General features: G+C 64.7%; 2 protein-coding genes across 3 annotated transcripts; one reads left to right on the plus strand and one right to left on the minus strand.

The window, feature by feature from the left end:
* The first annotated feature begins 1,641 nt into the window (after window positions 1–1,641).
* On the plus strand, window positions 1,642–6,941 carry MMP19 (matrix metallopeptidase 19). Its single transcript, XM_006131182.4, has 9 exons — window positions 1,642–1,910; window positions 2,957–3,045; window positions 3,321–3,451; window positions 3,721–3,936; window positions 4,142–4,387; window positions 4,646–4,768; window positions 5,459–5,623; window positions 5,764–5,891; window positions 6,423–6,941. Exons 1-9 carry the CDS (start codon window positions 1,818–1,820, stop codon window positions 6,657–6,659), a joined length of 1,428 nt encoding a protein of 475 aa, XP_006131244.2. The 5' UTR covers window positions 1,642–1,817; the 3' UTR covers window positions 6,660–6,941.
* Window positions 6,942–7,073: 132 nt separating this feature from the next.
* On the minus strand, window positions 7,074–14,664 carry LOC102453688 (transmembrane protein 198). 2 transcript variants are annotated; one of them, XM_075901940.1, is made up of 5 exons: window positions 14,370–14,664; window positions 10,347–10,579; window positions 9,336–9,911; window positions 8,584–8,722; window positions 7,074–8,259 (listed from the first exon to the last, which is right to left on the minus strand). In XM_075901940.1, exons 2-5 carry the CDS (start codon window positions 10,534–10,536, stop codon window positions 8,160–8,162), a joined length of 1,005 nt encoding a protein of 334 aa, XP_075758055.1. In that variant the 5' UTR covers window positions 10,537–10,579; window positions 14,370–14,664; the 3' UTR covers window positions 7,074–8,159. The 2 variants fall into 2 exon arrangements, with proteins under 2 accessions (XP_075758055.1, XP_075758054.1); XM_075901939.1 differs by having other exon boundaries at window positions 8,584–8,732; window positions 14,370–14,657.
* Window positions 14,665–15,761: the final 1,097 nt, after the last annotated feature.

A 15,761-nucleotide genomic window follows, 5' to 3' on the forward strand; every position in this document is an offset into this window, starting at 1 on the left:
CTCGGCCAGGGCTCTGGGCTTATCACTAGGCAGCTAAGTGGCTCTACAGCTCAATTCTCCATCCCCTTCTCTGCCCCCTGAGCAGCACGGCCCTTGGTACATCCCTCTTCAGCCTGCAGTGCCCTGATCCCTGCCCCATCCCTCCTTCCCATTAGCCCTGCCTAGTTGGTATGGTGCCGGATGCTGATCCCCCTGGCCAGGCCTTGTCTCCCCCTCAGCCAGTGATGGCAAAAGCCCTGGAGCCGCACCCGGATGGTTTTCTAAGCTATGGGTGTTGGCCGGAGCCAGCAGCATGGAAAATACCCGTCGTGCAAAACAGAGCTGATGTGGGGCAGCAGGTGGGGCTGGGTGTGGAAGCCAGTCTCTTGGCCTTCCCATCTGTCTCCCTACATCTGTTTTTAGCTTCTCTTGGGGACGTGGGGGTCCGCTTCTCTCCCTGCTCTGGCTCACGCAGCGCTGCTGTGTAGTTATTAACAGCTCCCTCGTTCCACCCCAGAGGTGGCTGCATTTCAGTGATGGGGGAACTGATGGCTATGTGGAATCATTGGTGCTTGCAGCTTTTATCCTAGCTAAGTCTTCCTTGGTCCTATAAGTATCTAACCCCTTTTAATTGTATGTCTCTGTGCTATCCTGTTGCAGTGAGTTATCCAGGTGAATTACCCATCATGCCCCAATTTCTCCCCCCCCTCCACAGGTGAGCAGAGGGGGAGCTCCTGAACTGCCTGTGGCAGCAGCTGCCTTGACTCCCTCCCCCAACATGTCATGAAAGGGGGAGACCGCTGAGTCAGGCGGCGCCGGCCTGCGTGGGGTGCTCACATCACCATGGCTGTGGCTGATTCACTTTGGCCCAGTCCCTGGGGGGTCAGAGGGAAGTGGGGCCGGAGACAGAGAGAGACTGATGACGGCTTGTCCTGATGACGGCTTGTCCTAAGGGACAGAAACGGGCCCCTGCTGGCAGCCCTGGTCTTTTGCTGCCAGTCGCCAGGCAGCTGTTCTAAGGGGTGGGGTTTGCTGGGCGAGGATCGAGTCTCTGGGAAGAGTGGCCATGGGCACTAATGGGGTCAGAGCCCAACTGGCATGGCCTGGCCTGCATCCCATTGACTTCCCCAGTTTTGCACCCCTGGGGGTGGGTCCCAGCCAGTTCCTAGGGGGCCGTTGTGTCCCGCTGGAAGCAGTGGGGCTGGAAAGATCCTGCCTGGAGCTGTGTCGTCTGTGGACTGTGGGTTAATTCCACAGGCTTGTCCCACAGCGCTAGGCAAGGAGGGGCTTGGGTAACCCTGGGCCGGTCTCCCAGGGACAGTGTATGAAGAGAAACTGAGGCCCCTGGGGTGGGGCCTGGTCACGCAGCAGAGCCAGGATTAGAACCCAGGCGTCCTTTGCATCCTACTCTGGCCCCCTAAACTGCGCGGGGCAGGGCAGTCCCACGCTCTTGTCTGTACAGGACCTGACACCACGGGTCCCGCACTGGGTTGGCCTGTCATGTAGACAACAAAAGCCAGCCCGCTGGACTGCAGGCCTGAAGCTGAACTTGGCCCACTTGTGGAAGGGGTTAACTGTCCCCCTCCCCTCGCCCCAGGGGCTCTGGCCTGCGGTTGCAACATGGTTTAGTTTGGAATGAGTCATCTGTGTTCAAGGTTTATAAACTTGGGAAAGAGGGAGGGAGGACTGGAGAGCAGGGCCGCCGGGAATCCGGACCGGCGGATAGGAGGGGACGAGGGGCCAGGCCCAGAAAGACGGTTTCCAGGGGCTCGGAGGAGCAGCTAGCGCCCCCCCTTAGAAACCACCACGGGCTGCTGCTGCTGGGGGCTCCAGTGAGGATGACAGGGCTGGAGCTGCTCTGCCAGGTCTGCACCCTTGCCTTCTTCGCCAGCGCCGCTGCCAGCCGCCCCTCGGAGGAACAGGAAGCTGTGGTGAGTCGGAGCTGGGTCCCAGGCCCCAAAGGAACGCCGGCTCCAGAGGCCCAACTGGGATGGGGCTATGGGGAGCCAGGGACAGGCGGGCTAGTTTGCTGATCCAAGTGAGGGGGAAGTGCTGAGAAACCAGCCAAAGGCAGCTCTGCCGGTGCCCCCCATGGTCCCCTGCTTTCCCAGCCCAGGGCTGCTCCCCAGCTTTGCTGGTGCCCCTCGCTCCTGATCCCCTGGTATCCCAGAGCTGGAGATGGGGGCTGCTCACAGCGACCTGGTTCTGACCATCCGCTAGGGTTCCCCTTCCGCTGTTCCCCATCCAGCCCCGAGACCCATTTCAGTCTGTGCTGGGGAGAGGAGTGATCTGCCAAAGCAGGTCCTTGCCCATGGGCCAGGGGCCTGGGAGCACAGCTGGTCTGTGGCCATGGCAGTGAAACCCTGCTGGACACCGGTTTCTCCCCAGCCCGGGGTGTCCATCTGCCCCGTGCACCCACGTGGCAGAGGGAGGCTGGCAGCCCTGGGAAAGGGGCCACTGCGCCGAGCCGGCCGTGGGGATTTCCTGTCCGCTCATTCGCCCAGCTCTGTTGGCCACGCAGGGTGCCTGGGCTGTATCCCTGGGGGGAGGCAGGACTCCTGTGTTCTGGCAGGGAAGTGAGGTGTAGTGGCTAGAGCAGGAAGGCCTGGGAGCCAGGTTGGTGGGGTTCTGTCTTTGACTCCGTCTGCGAGCTTAGGTAAATCTCGTCCCCTCTGCCTCAGTGTCCCCACCTGTGTAATGGAGGCAATGATTCCCCCCCCCCCAACCCTGGGTGGCGGGGAAGCTTAATTAAAGGGACAACATTTTGAGCACCTCAAAGCTTTATGGGTAATGCCAGCCCCTACGTGCCCAGCGAGAGCTCCCGCAGCTCCTCTCGTGCCAGGCCCGCTGGCGGTGCCGTACCTGTCTGGGCAGGGCCCTGTTTTCCACCTGCATAGCGATGCCTGGTGTCCCTGGGCGACCAGCGTGGGGGGGGGGGCTGGCCGTGTCCCGCTGACCCCCATCCCTTCAACCCCAGCGTTACCTGCTGCAGTTCGGGTACTTGCAGAAACCGCTGGAGAGGCTGACAGATGATTTCACCGACGCCGAGGTAGCAGCGGCCATGAGGTAACACGGGCGCCAGGTGCCCTGTGAGGGGCGGAGGCCGGGCTGGGCACATGGGCACAGCTAGGGCGTGGCTGGTGGTCAGAGACCAGGGCAGGGCTGTGTGCTGTGCCATGCATGTCGGCCAGGCGGTCGCACTGGGTGGACTTGGCTGCGCCAGACCCAGACGTCCCCCGTGTCCCCAGCCTGCGCCATGGGGGATCCTCTCTCGTCAAGGCTGCATGTGGGAATCCCCCTGTGAACCCACCATCTGTGCCACCCCCTCGCCCCCCGCCCAGGTCCTTCCAGCTGGCCTCCGAGCTGCCCCCCACCGGCCTCCTGGACGCCGCCACGCTGGAGAAGATGAGGCAGCCGCGCTGCGGAGTCGAGGACCCCTTCAACCAGAAAACCCTCAAGTACCTGCTCCTGGGTGAGTCGAGCGAGGGGCTCAGGGTCTGGAGCTGGGCAGGCGTTAGGGGGTCGCACTGGGGTCAAGGGTTATGGAACAGGCTCAGGTCAGGATTATGGGGCTAGGCCCCTAGCAGAGGTCAGTGACGGGAGCACGTCAGGGTGTCCCTTGCACACGCTCCTGCCGCTGGGGGGGCTGGGTCCTGGTGTTCCCTGTGGCCTCGGAAGGGGCTGGTGGCCCCTTCCCCCCTCCCCGAGTGGCACAGCCACTCTCCTCCCTCTGTCCCCCAGGCCACTGGCGCAGGAAGAACCTCACCTACCGGATCTACCGCTACGCGCCTGACATGGCGGCCAGCGCTGCCCGCAGGGCCATCCAGGCCGCCTTCAAGTACTGGAGCGACGTGGCCCCGCTGAGCTTCCGGGAGGTGCAGCACGGCCCAGCCGACATCCGCATCTCCTTCCACGGCGCCTACTCCTGGATCTGCTCCCGCCCCTTCGACGGGCCCGGTAGGTGCAGCTGCCCGGGTGCAGGAGATGGGGAAAGGCATCCCAGCCAAGCAAGGCCTCCAGCTCCCGGGCACCGTGTTGAGTGTCCAATGGGGAGCTCCCGCTGGCAGGCCGTGCTGCTGGGGCAGGGAACAGCGGGAGGGGGGGAGCTCAGTCAGGCTGGGGGGCGCCCCTCATTGTGTGCCCGCCCCGTCTCTGGGCGCAGGGAAGGTGCTGGCTCACGCCGACATCCCCAAGGAAGGCACGGTGCACTTCGACGAGGACGAGCTGTGGACGGAGGGAAGCTTCCGTGGCGTCAACCTGCGCATCGTCGCGGCCCACGAGATCGGCCACGCCCTGGGCCTGGGCCACTCCCGCCACCCTGCCGCCCTCATGGCCCCCGTCTACGGCGGCTACCGGCCCCACTTCCGCCTCCACTTCGACGACATCAACGGCATCCAGGCCCTGTATGGTGAGGGCTGTTGGGGCTGGTGTGACAGGGTCTCCCCCTCAGAGCCCTGGTGGGCTGGGCCCTCCTCTTCCCCCACCCCACATCCGCCCCACCCCCTCCTGTATTCCACAGGGGGACCCTACGCCACCCCTGCCATTTCCTGCCCCATATGTCTCCCTGGCTCTGGGTCCTCCTCCCCTTCCCCACCCCCGTGCCCTCCTCCATCCCTAGCCTGGTCTGTAGCAGGGCCAGAATAATCCCCATCTGGGGCTACTTTAGGCAAAAAGACTCTGCCAGCGACGCCGGTCGGGACCCTGCCAGGCCTTCAGCCCACCTCCCCCAGCCTTCCGCCGGCCAAGGTGCCTGACCCCTGCACCGACAGCTTGGACGCCCTGATGTTCGGTGAGCTGGCTCTGGCTTTCTGTGTGGCACTTCCCAGGGGCACTGAAAGAGAAGGAAATGAAGCCCCTTGAATTCTCTGGGGTTGATGTCTGGGGCGGGGGTGGATGCCGGGCACTAGGAGAAGCCTGCGAACGGCCAGGGGTGGGAGAGAGCTAAGCAGCCAACGGGCATCGCGAATGGGCCACTCACTGTGCTGCTGTCCACAGCCCCAGTGGAGCTGAAGCCTTTGTGGGGAGGGGGGGGTGTTGGGGTCACGTGGACGAGCGGTACCGTGATGGGAACGGGGCCGACCAAACCATCAGCCTCTCCCCCTCTTTGCTAATTACCCATCTTCCCCAGTGCCGCATCTCTGGTTCTGCGGCCAGCACCCAGCGTGGTCTTAGACCAGGTCTTGAGCCCTGTGCAAACACCATGCAGCGTTCGCCAGCCCTGTCCCGGGAGAGAAACCACAAGCACAAACCAGCCTGGCCTAGGTCCCTTTTGCAGCAGGGCCTGGCCCGTGGCCCCGATTTCTCTGTGTGGGCCCGTGGGATGCTGGAATTGATTTTAGTCGTGCCCCACCTCTGCATAAACATGAGCACGCGGCCATCGCTCCAGCTGCCCCTCTTCCCCCAAGCTGAGCCCCCAGCTCCCCACATCCATCCCCCACCCCCATGAGGCGTTAACTCTTTGCTCCCCTCTGCCTCCCAGGCCCTTACGAGCAGACCTACGCCTTCAGCGGGGGCTATGTCTGGACCGTGACAGATTCTGGGCCCGGGCCCCTGAAGGAGATCTCATCCCTGTGGAAGGGGCTCCCAGCCCAGCTGGATGCGGCCGTGCACTCTCCCCGCACCAAGAGGAGCTACTTCTTCAAAGGTGGGGGGAGGCCAAAGGGGAAGGGCTGAGAGGGGAGCGGGGGATGTTAGAGCAAATGGAGGCTGGAGGGCTGCGTATGGGCGGGGGCTCCTGGCCACCACTTTGGGTGTTGCTGAGTCCCCGCCCTTCTTGCGCCTCAGGTGACAAGGTCTGGAGGTACCACGGCTTCCAGCTGGATGCTGGCTACCCCAAGCCTCTGACCCGCGTCTCCGCCAAGATCGACGCGGCCTTCTACTGGCCAGTGAACAAGAAGATCTTCCTCTTCAAGGTAGCCACCAGGGCTTGGGTCCTGCTGCTCTCACAAAAGGTCCCCGACCTGGGCACCCCCCAGTGCAGGTGGCCTTGGGGCACCCCCCCCTTGCCCAACTAGCCCCTAGGGGCAGGGAACTTTTGGGACCCGCCCCTCAGCTTGTCGTCATGGCACCCAGCAGCCTATCCTAAACTCTGGTTGGCTGGCAAAGATTCCAACAGGGAGGGTGTAAATACTCAGCCAATGACAACGCAGCCCTGCCTCATGGGCTATAGAAGCCAGCCCGGGCCAGAACATTCTGGGAAATGTAGTTTGCATCCTCCAGGGCCCTGGAACCATGTGACCATTTCAGGGCCTGGCCCCAAGACCTCCCCTCTCAGCATCCTGCTATGGGCCAGGTGCATTCTGGGAGAATCCTCCAGGTGCATTGATGGACCTTGTCTTACAGCCATCAGCCAGCACTGCCTGGCAGGACCAGGGCTGGTACCCAGCGTGAGGGAGGGGACTTGGCTCTGCCAAGCCTCCGCTATGCTTTGCCTCCCCCCACAGGGCACCGGCTACTGGCAGTGGGACGAGCTGGGCTGGAACAACCTCAGCTCCTACCCCAAGAAGATTTCCATGCTGTTCTCCGGGGTGCCCTCCCACCTGGATGCTGCTGTGGCCTGGGAGAATGGCCGGGTCTATTTCTTCAAGGGGGGGCAGTACTGGCGAGTCAACGCGCAGCTGCGGGTGGAGAAGGGCTACCCACTGAGCACAACCGAGCGCTGGATGCACTGCGAGGCCTAGGTGCCCCCGCGGGACAGGGCCGGCCTGGATGCACCTGCATTAGGGCCAGTGGCGATGGAGGGGGCAGCGGGGTTTAATTGGCCAGAGAAGCCACCTGCAGGCGGTTGGCATGAAGGGCACAGGGAGAGGACAGTGAGGGGTTGGGGAGGGGGAATGGGTGTTTGTACTCCTGGGAGGCCTGCTCCCGCCCCATACAATAAACCCCATCACCTGAACATGGGTGGGGCGCTGCACATCCAGCTCTGAGGAGCAGGGACCCGGCCACTGTCTACCCCCCCCCCCCCCTCGCCACACCAGACAGCCCCCGCCCTGCCACACTGGCTGTGGGCGGCAGAAATCCCACACCGCCAGCAGTTGGGAACCTCACTGCTCCACCGCGGCGCCCCTGCAGACAGACACACGGAGACCCCTGGCCAGAGCCGGTCGGTAACGCGGTTTAATGTGCATGCGCCCTTCCTGCCGTACAAAGCTGACCCCTCCCCCCCCCATACAGTACATAGAGTATAAATGGGGAATGGCTCCCTCACCCTCAGGAGCCAGGCTGAGATGTGGGGCCAGAGCCCCTGTGGCCAGCGGGGGGCTGCCGGAGCCCGCGGGTTAGAGAAGTACAAAAGCAAAGTGCTGCTAGAAGCGTTAGGCTGGTGGGGCTATGGCTGTTGTCCTTGCAGGCTGGGCGGGGGCTGGGGCTGTCGGGCTGGGCTCGTCTGGGCAGCTGGTAGCAGCAGGGGGGATGGGGCTCACCCTGGCAGAGCACCTCCCCCTCCTCCCCTGCATGTTCAGTGGCTGCACTCCTGTGCATACGGATCCAGCCCCGCTCACCCTAAGCTCCTCTTGTGCCCCCCCGGCTTGGCTGCCAGACTCTGGGCTCAGGCAGGGTCGGCTGCTGGCTTCTGTCCTGCAGCCTGTTATGGCTGCTAATTTCCCATCATGCTCTGTGCTGCCCCACGGCCAGACCCCCAGCAAAGGGCTCCAGGCCAGCCCCTCCCTATGGCATCTGGGCCACGGTGCTGCTGCTCCATCCCCAGCCCCACCTGGTCTTGGCAGAGCTTTAACTCAGGGCCCCAAGGCAGAACCCCCAGCCAGGGGGCAGGAGTTTCTGTCCCCACCCCAGTGCCAGCGGGAAGTGCATGGGGGAGCCCATGGTGAGAGTCTCCCTGGGCAGGGTGGATGTTATGGGGGGAGCCCAGAGCGGGGCCCCAACCTGACCCTGCAGAGGGTCGAATGGCACCAGCTGGGTCCCCGGCTGCTCCGCCTCCTCTCTAGACTGGCCAATAGGGGCTGGAGAAGGCAGCTGTGTTGAATATTTAAAAGGCGGGCAGGCAGGCACCCAGCCCACCTCGGGCGAGGCTGCTGGGCTGGCAATGGGGGCAACCGGGGGGGATCAAGTGTCACCAGCGAAACCCCCCCACGTGCCCCCCAGCGCCACCACCTCCCCTTAAGGCACAAGTGGGATGAAGCGATGCCCCGTCCGTCAGAGGCGCCCGCCAGGCGTGGGGGCCGTCAGGGGCACGGTGGAGCCACAGTCGTAGTCCAGGTCGAGGACGGTGTGGGCGGCGGTGCCGGGGCCCTGCTGGCGATCCCGCAGGCTCTGGATGTAGCTCTGGGTGCACAGAGGGGACAGATCAGCACAGGGCAGGGGGAGGCTTCTGCTTCATCCCACGGTGCCAGGACCCCGAACCCTGGCTAGGCTGGGCGCCGCTTGCAGGAGAGCCCAGCATTCACCCCATCTGCTGGCTGCGGACGTCTCCCCACTCCTACCCCTCACCCGCTTACAGGGGGCGGGGCCTCTCTGCTGTCCAAACCCGGCTGGCTCTGGGGCAGAGCGTGGCAGCCGAGTGGAACGCGGATCCCAGCTCCGCTGCTCAGCCGCCACCCAAGGGAGCGGGGCTGCATGACGGCTTGGGGCGGGCGGCTCCCCACTCACCGGCGCCAGGACGTCGCCTGCGTAGCGCTTGACGGGGTTGGGCTTGCGCCGGTAGCTGCCCTCCTGCGGGGGGAGGCTCTGCCGCTTCTTGGCTTCCTTCTGCCGTATCCGGAGCAGCTGCAGCCGCTTCTGCCGCCGGCTGATGATCACTGAGAGGGTGAGCCAGGGTGAGCAACGCGCCAGGCCCCCTCCCGCTCCCTGCACCAGGCACTGCCCCTCCCCCAGGCCACAGACATGAGCAGCCTAGGACTAGCTCTTTCGGTGTGGCAGGGAAACTGAGGCACAGGCCAGGCAAGGGACTTGCCCAAAGGAGGGTCAGTGGCTGGGAAAAGAACTCAGAAATCCTGGTTCCCTCCCCGCCACTCTCCCAGGGCTGCAGCCCCCTCCCTGCGTGTGGGGGAGAACCCGGGAGTCCTGGTTCCTAGCCCCTCCCTGTTCTGACCCCCCCCCCAGGACCGAGACTGACCAGGTTTAACAGGCCGGGGCGGTGAATCTCCATGCAGATAGGGCCGGGGAGGGGGGGCAAGAGCCAGGGGTAAAGGGAGGTCAGGAACTCTATACCCCCCCCCCCCCCCGAAGCCTGACTCCCTGCTGCCCAGCCCCACTGCTCCCCCTCGGTTGTTCCACTGGCTGCTTTGCCCTGTAGCCCTGGATCCCCATTCGGGCTCTGTCCCTCTCCTCCCCCCCATGTCCCCAACTCACTGTCCAGCCCCCCCCCCCCCATTGCCCTGCCCCTCCCCAGCCCTGCTCACCGTCCGTGTGCGAGTAGCCCTCGGCCGTGAGTTTCCACTGCAGCAGGAGGCCCAGGAGGCTGAGGGCCGGCCAGAGGGCCAGCACGGCCCAGCTGTGCCAGCAGAGAGGGGGCGTGGGTGCCAGGCGCAGCCGGTCGTACACATGGTGCAGCAGCGCCAGCAGCTCCACGAAATAGTCCACGCACAGCACGATGATGGCCGCCCCGAAGACGGCCGTGGACAGCACGGTGAGCGGCTTCTGCCAGCGCAGGGCCAGCAGGGCGCAGAGCAGCGCCAGCCCCAGCAGGCTGCCCGCGGGCACCCACAGGCTCTGCGGCTGGTAGATGGGCTCCGTGGCCAGCAGAGCGGCCGTGGCCAGCAGCAGCCCCAGCAGCAGGCCCGTCATGAAGAGCCCCACGCTGTGCACCAGCATGGTGACCAGCCCGCACAGCGCCCCGATGCCCAGCGCGATGCCCGCGCTCACCTCCAGGCTCAGCTGCGTCTCCAGGACCCGCTCCTTGTAGCACAGCAGGAAGATGACCAGGGAGCCGAAGAGGAGCCCCGAGAGGAACATGATGGCTTTGAAGCAGCGGTAACCTGGGAAGTGGAGGAGGGGAGAGACCTTAGCAGGACCCAGCATATGGGGGGGATGGTTCTGGGGGGGAGGACTGTAGGAGACAGGGGGGCTGCAGAGTGAGGGGCATGAGCAGCTCTGTGGAGGAAGCTGCTTTTCCACTTATGTGCAGAATAAGTTTTGTCATGTGCACCGAGGCATGTGCAAATGTGCACCATCAATAGAAAAAAAAAAACTGGGGGCACTCTGCTACTCAACTGGGTGGGGCTGGACTCTCCTCAGTGGCCGCATAAGCCCCCAGCTTACAGGGGTCACTGCAGAGCTGGGGGGAGCCCAGGGCTGGGCTAGCAGGGGCTGCATGTTGGGAGTGAGAAGCAGCAGAAGTTGGGGGGGGGGTGTTTCTGAGCCCTCCCTGCCATGAGATCCAGCCCCCATGTTGCCCCGCCTGGCCCGCTCACCAAAGCAGCTGTAGACGACCCCAAAGAGAAGGCAGAGGGCGCAGATTGTGGCAGGCACGGCTTGGTAGTTACGCTCCGGCTCCCAGCTGCAGGGGTCCGGGCCAGGGGTACCTGGCCCCAGCTCCGAGGCTTGCTGGTTAAAGCCCCAGGGCTCAGCAGTCAGGACAAGGGGCAGGAGGTCGGGCTCCATCCTGGGTATGAGCCAGGGCCCTGCAGCTATCCACAGCCGGAACCTGCAGGAGGAACCAGGGGGCAGTGTTAAGGTGGGGAGAGGGGTGTCAGATCTCCAGGGCCGAGTAGCTGGCTTCCCCCCCATCCCAGGGCCACCAGAGAAAGTCACGTTCCACCCTGTGTCTCCGCCCACCCCAGCCCTTCCTCTAGCTCCCACCCCACAGCCCAAATCTGCCCCCAGCACCTCCTTCCTGGGGTCTGATCCACTCCTCCCCAGGAGAGGCTAATCTCTTCTCACGACCGACCGACCGACCGGAGCATGGAAAAGATGACTAATTCTCCCCAACAGCTGGAATCGACACAGAAAGCCAGCCCTTCCCCCCCAACATCTGGTGGCTACTCCTGAGCCAGGACATACGGACACATCTGGCAGCATCTCCTAGCTCGGGGAGGGGCCAGCATGCGGAGACCAGAGGAGCATAAGGGGGATTTCCCCAGCTGCTCCCTGGGAGAGCCTGTACTATGCCCATCCCCATGGCTTCCCGCCTGCACCCTTATCTCCCCTACACCCCCCATTCCATAGTGAGACACTTCCCCATCCTTCTCCCCCCTGCCCTAAAGTCCCCCATCTTGCGGGCTGACCCCCCCAGCTAATGTCCATGAGTTGCACTAGCTCCCCAATGAGTTAAAACCCGTAAGCCTGAGTTGCTGCTCTCAGATCCTCTCCCCCCCAAAAAATCCAGGGGCCGGCAGCCTCCTCATCCCCCCAGGGCAGGGTCTCAGGCTGGCAGCCTCCCCTCCCCAAGGGCAGGGTTCCTGCAGAACACAATGGAGGAACTGGGTCAGCTCCTCCCAACTCCCCGACCCAGTGACCCCAGCCAGGGGAGACAGAGCCTGTGAGCAGCAGGGCGCGTTTCTCTGCTCTGTGTTACCTGCCTGCCCTGTTGGGGTGTCACGTGACTCCCTCACCCTTGACTCTGCTTGGTCTAGCCAGGCCCAGGCAAAGCCCCCCCCCGTACCTCAGTTTCCCCATCTGTGGAATGGGGCTCCTCTTCCTGTGGGGGTTAATCCCTCCACGGAGTGTCCCCGATGGGCAGGGGCTTCAACCAGGCAGGGGTTGGAGAGGCAGGGACCCCACTATTCCTGGAGCAGGTCCATGGGGCAGGCTGCCCCCAGCTGGGAGGGGGGTGAGGGTGGCAGGCTCCTGCATACGCCAGGGCACAGGGAACCCGTGAAAAGAGGGGGGGGGCGGGTTATTTGATCCCAACCCATAAGCCTGTCCTGGATCCTGAAGAAGCCTCTTCCCAGGGTACCAGGAGCAAACGGGGCCAGAGTGGGGGTGGGGATGGGCTGCTCTTCTCTCTGCTCTGGGTCCATTTGTCCCCCCAGATGGGAAAGGATCAGGCAGCTGGGGGAGGGGCGGGGTGTCCTGCCCAGAGGAGGGACAGGAGGCCTGGAGCCCCAACATCCTAGTTTCCCTTGATGGGGATGCAGGGACCTTAGGACACCCCAGATCCCTGCTGTGCTACAGCCTGGCCTGCAGGGGGCCGAGCCCCTGCTGGCTGTCTCCACACAGCAAGGGATGGGTTAAACCACCCAGTGGGGACTGGACTTGCTGCTCTCTAACCCCTGCTAGCCCAGCCCTGCCAGTACCCCACGCTCCCAACCTGTAGCCCCTGCTAGCCCAGCCCTGACCCCCCCCCAGTTCTGCCCCCTCACTCCCAACCTGCAGACCCCTGCCAGCCCAGTCCTAGGCTCCCCCCCAGCCCTGCTAATGCCCCTCACTCCTGACCCGCAGCCCCCAGTTACCCAAGCCCTGCCCCCCAACACTTCCAGCACCCCTCATTAGGCATAGCCCCCTGACAATCCTGCCATGGGCTCCCCCTAAGCTCTGCCAGACCCCCCTACTCCAGATCCTCACCCCCCCCCACTAGCCCAGCCTTGTCCCTCAGCGCTGCTGGCACCCTTCAGCCCCGGCCTACAGTCCCCAGATAACCTTGCCCTGTGCTCCCCTTCTCCAGCTCTGTTGCTGCCCCCATCTGCGACCTGCTAGCCCTGCGTTAACCCCCCTTCCAGCTCTGCCAAAGCTCCCACTCCCATCCCACAGCCCGCTCTGCTGGCAGAGGCAGCCAACAGAGAAGTTTAGGAAACAAATCAGTGCAGGCTCAGACTTAACTAAACTCATTTCAGGAGTGAGCGGGAGCTATGCCTGGGGGTCCAGGCCCAGGACTCAGGCTTTGTGCACTAGCCCTGGCCAGGTGGCGGGTACTTGTGGGGGTGTCGCTGCTCTGCAGGGAAAGGCTGCAGGATTGAAGGTCAGGGGGATTCAACCAAGAGGGAGAGGGAGACATTCCACAACAGAGCAACAGGGCCAGAGAACCGGACCAGTCCTAGGAACTCCCGGGACGGGTCTACAGTGGGGACAGCAGGAGCTGCGGGCATAGGGATGGGGGCTCGGTCTGGGAGCCGGGGGGGGGGGGGGACCACACGGGTGGGGGGCTCGGTGAGGGAGCCGGGAGAGAGACACAGGGATGGCGGGGCTGGATCTGGGAGCCAGGTGAGGGGGGCACACAGGGTGGGGAGGGCTCAGTGCGGGAGCGGGGGGGGGGGGGGGGGGAGGGTGATTCCCGATACTTCAGGGTTGTTTAGAAGTTTTAGGGGTCCCGAGTCCCCCACTCTCTTCGGGACTTTGTTTTGCTGTAACGCTTCCGCGGGGCCCCCCCCCGAGCCTCCTTGTCCGAGCTGGGGGCGTCCCACGAATCCCCACCTCTTTACTGCCCCCCGAGACCCGATCCCCCTCCAAACTTCTCCGAAGCGCAGGAAACTCCAGTTCCGAAGCGGGGGCAGTTTGCACCCCCACGATCACAGATACACACACCCCCACACACACACCGCCCCCCCACCCGATCACACACACACACACCGCCCCCCCACCCGATCACACACACACAGCGCCCCCCCACCCGATCACACACATACACACACCGCCCCCCCACCCGATCACACACACACCGCCCCCCCACCCGATCACACACACACACTGCCCCCCCACCCGATCACAGATACACACACCCCCACACACACACCGCCCCCCCACCCGATCACAGACACACACCGCCCCCCCACCCGATCACACACACACACACCGCCGCCCCCCGATCTCACACACACACACCGCCACCCCCCGATCTCTCTCTCTCTCTCACACACACACACACACACACACACACACACACACAGCGCCCCCCCACCCGATCACAGACACACACATACACACCGCCGCCCCCCCACCCGATCTCACACACACACACACACGGCCCCCCCACCCGATCACACACACACCGCCGCCCCCCCGATCTCTCACACACACACACACACCGCCCCCCCGCCCGATCACTCACACACACACACACGGCCCCCCCACCCGATCACACACACACCGCCGCCCCCCCCGATCTCTCACACACACACACACACACCGCCCCCCCACCCGATCACAGACACACACATACACACCGCCGCCCCCCCACCCGATCACACACACACACACACACACACACCGCCGCCCCCCCGATCTCACACACACACACACACCGTCCCCCCGCCCGATCTCACACACACACACACACCGCCGCCCCCCCACCCGATCACACACACACACACACCGCCGCCCCCCCACCCGATCACACACACACACACACCGTCCCCCCCCGATCTCACACACACACACACACACACCGTCCCCCCCCGATCTCACACACACACACACACACACACACACACACACACACACACACACCGTCCCCCCCCGATCTCACACACACACACACACCCCGCCCCCCCCGCACTCACCGCCGGCCGGGCTGCCGGGGGGGCTCCGGGGCTAGCGGCGCATCCCGGCCGGGCCCGGCGCGGCGGCTCTTTTGTTGCAGGGCGAGTCCGAGGCAGGGGCCTCAAGGCGCCGCCAGCGCAGCGCAGCGCAGCCCGCCCCCCGCCCGGGCCCCCCGCCCGGCCCGCTCCGGCTCCGCCAGCGGCTCGGTTCTGCGACAGCTGCGGGTGACATCAGCCGCCACCGCGTGGCCGGGGCAGGGGGCGGCCGGGGGCGGGGCAGGGGGACCCAGGGGTCCGACCCCCCCCCGCACTCTGGGAGAACGACGGGGAGGGGCCGCTGCTGGCCGGGGCGGCTCCTGCGCTCCCCCCGCTGGCTGGATGCGGGGCTCCCAGCTCCGGAGACTGGCCGGGAATGGGGCGGGTGTGGGGCAGGGGCTCCCCGCGCCTACAGCCCCTTCCACAGGCTGCAGGGGCCCGGGCCCCTCCGCCCTGCCTGGGGGCTCCCCCTGCGAGTCTGGGCCAGGCTGGTCTCGGTTCCACTTGGGCAGGTCCAGCCGGACTGTGAGGCCCATGTTGCCTTAACACAGCAGCCCCCCCCCCCCCAAGAACTAAGCCTTTCTACTTCCCCTACCTGTGGGGGGGGTGTCAGGACTCCTAGGGCCACTCTGTGCCTGCCCCCCATCTGTAACAGGGGGCTCTAGCCCTGGCCTGTGGAGGGGGGCAGGATCTGGGTGACATCCAGCCAGCATGCCGAGCACCCAGTGTGGCAGGGAGCTACTATGTGTCTATTCTGCAGAAGGGGAAACTGAGTCGCAGGGTGGGGCTGTGATTTGTTCAGGGCCAGACCAAGAGAGCAGTGGGAAGCCCTAGAGCTGGGCTGCAGGAGCTGTGGCTCAGGGGGCACAGGGCTGAGGGAGTGCTGAGGGCCAAGGCAGTACAGGGCTGTGGGTCAGGATTGAGGAGCATCAGTAGAGCTGGGGGAAGCCCAGGGTTAGGATAGCAGGAGAGGGGAGCAAAGTGGATCAGGCAGCATTGTCTAGTGGTTGGAGTGTGGCACCCCTGGCTGTAGTCCTGGGGTCTTTTGTCCAGCACTCTGGCTATTCTGGTCTAGTGGCCTGGCTGTGTCAACGCCTTGACTCTGGATTCGGGGTGTGATAGCGGATCCCCTGGGAAACATAGAGCCATGTAACTGCCCATCGCTTCCCCTGTGCCTTGCCTGCCCTGCTGCTCCCTGCACTCCTGGGGTCTAATCTGGCTACAGGGCAGTGGGGACTAGTGGCTAGTGCAGGGAACACGGAGCCTGCAGGTGTGGAGCTGGCTTGTCAGTGTCCCTCCCTGGAATGCTGAGCTGTCCTGGCCGGCCCTGCCTCTCCCTGGGGGGGCTCGGCTGGAAACTTGGTTGCTGGCCGCCTG

Source organism: Pelodiscus sinensis, chromosome 19 (assembly GCF_049634645.1).
Source record: "Pelodiscus sinensis isolate JC-2024 chromosome 19, ASM4963464v1, whole genome shotgun sequence".
NCBI lineage: Eukaryota > Metazoa > Chordata > Testudines > Trionychidae > Pelodiscus > Pelodiscus sinensis.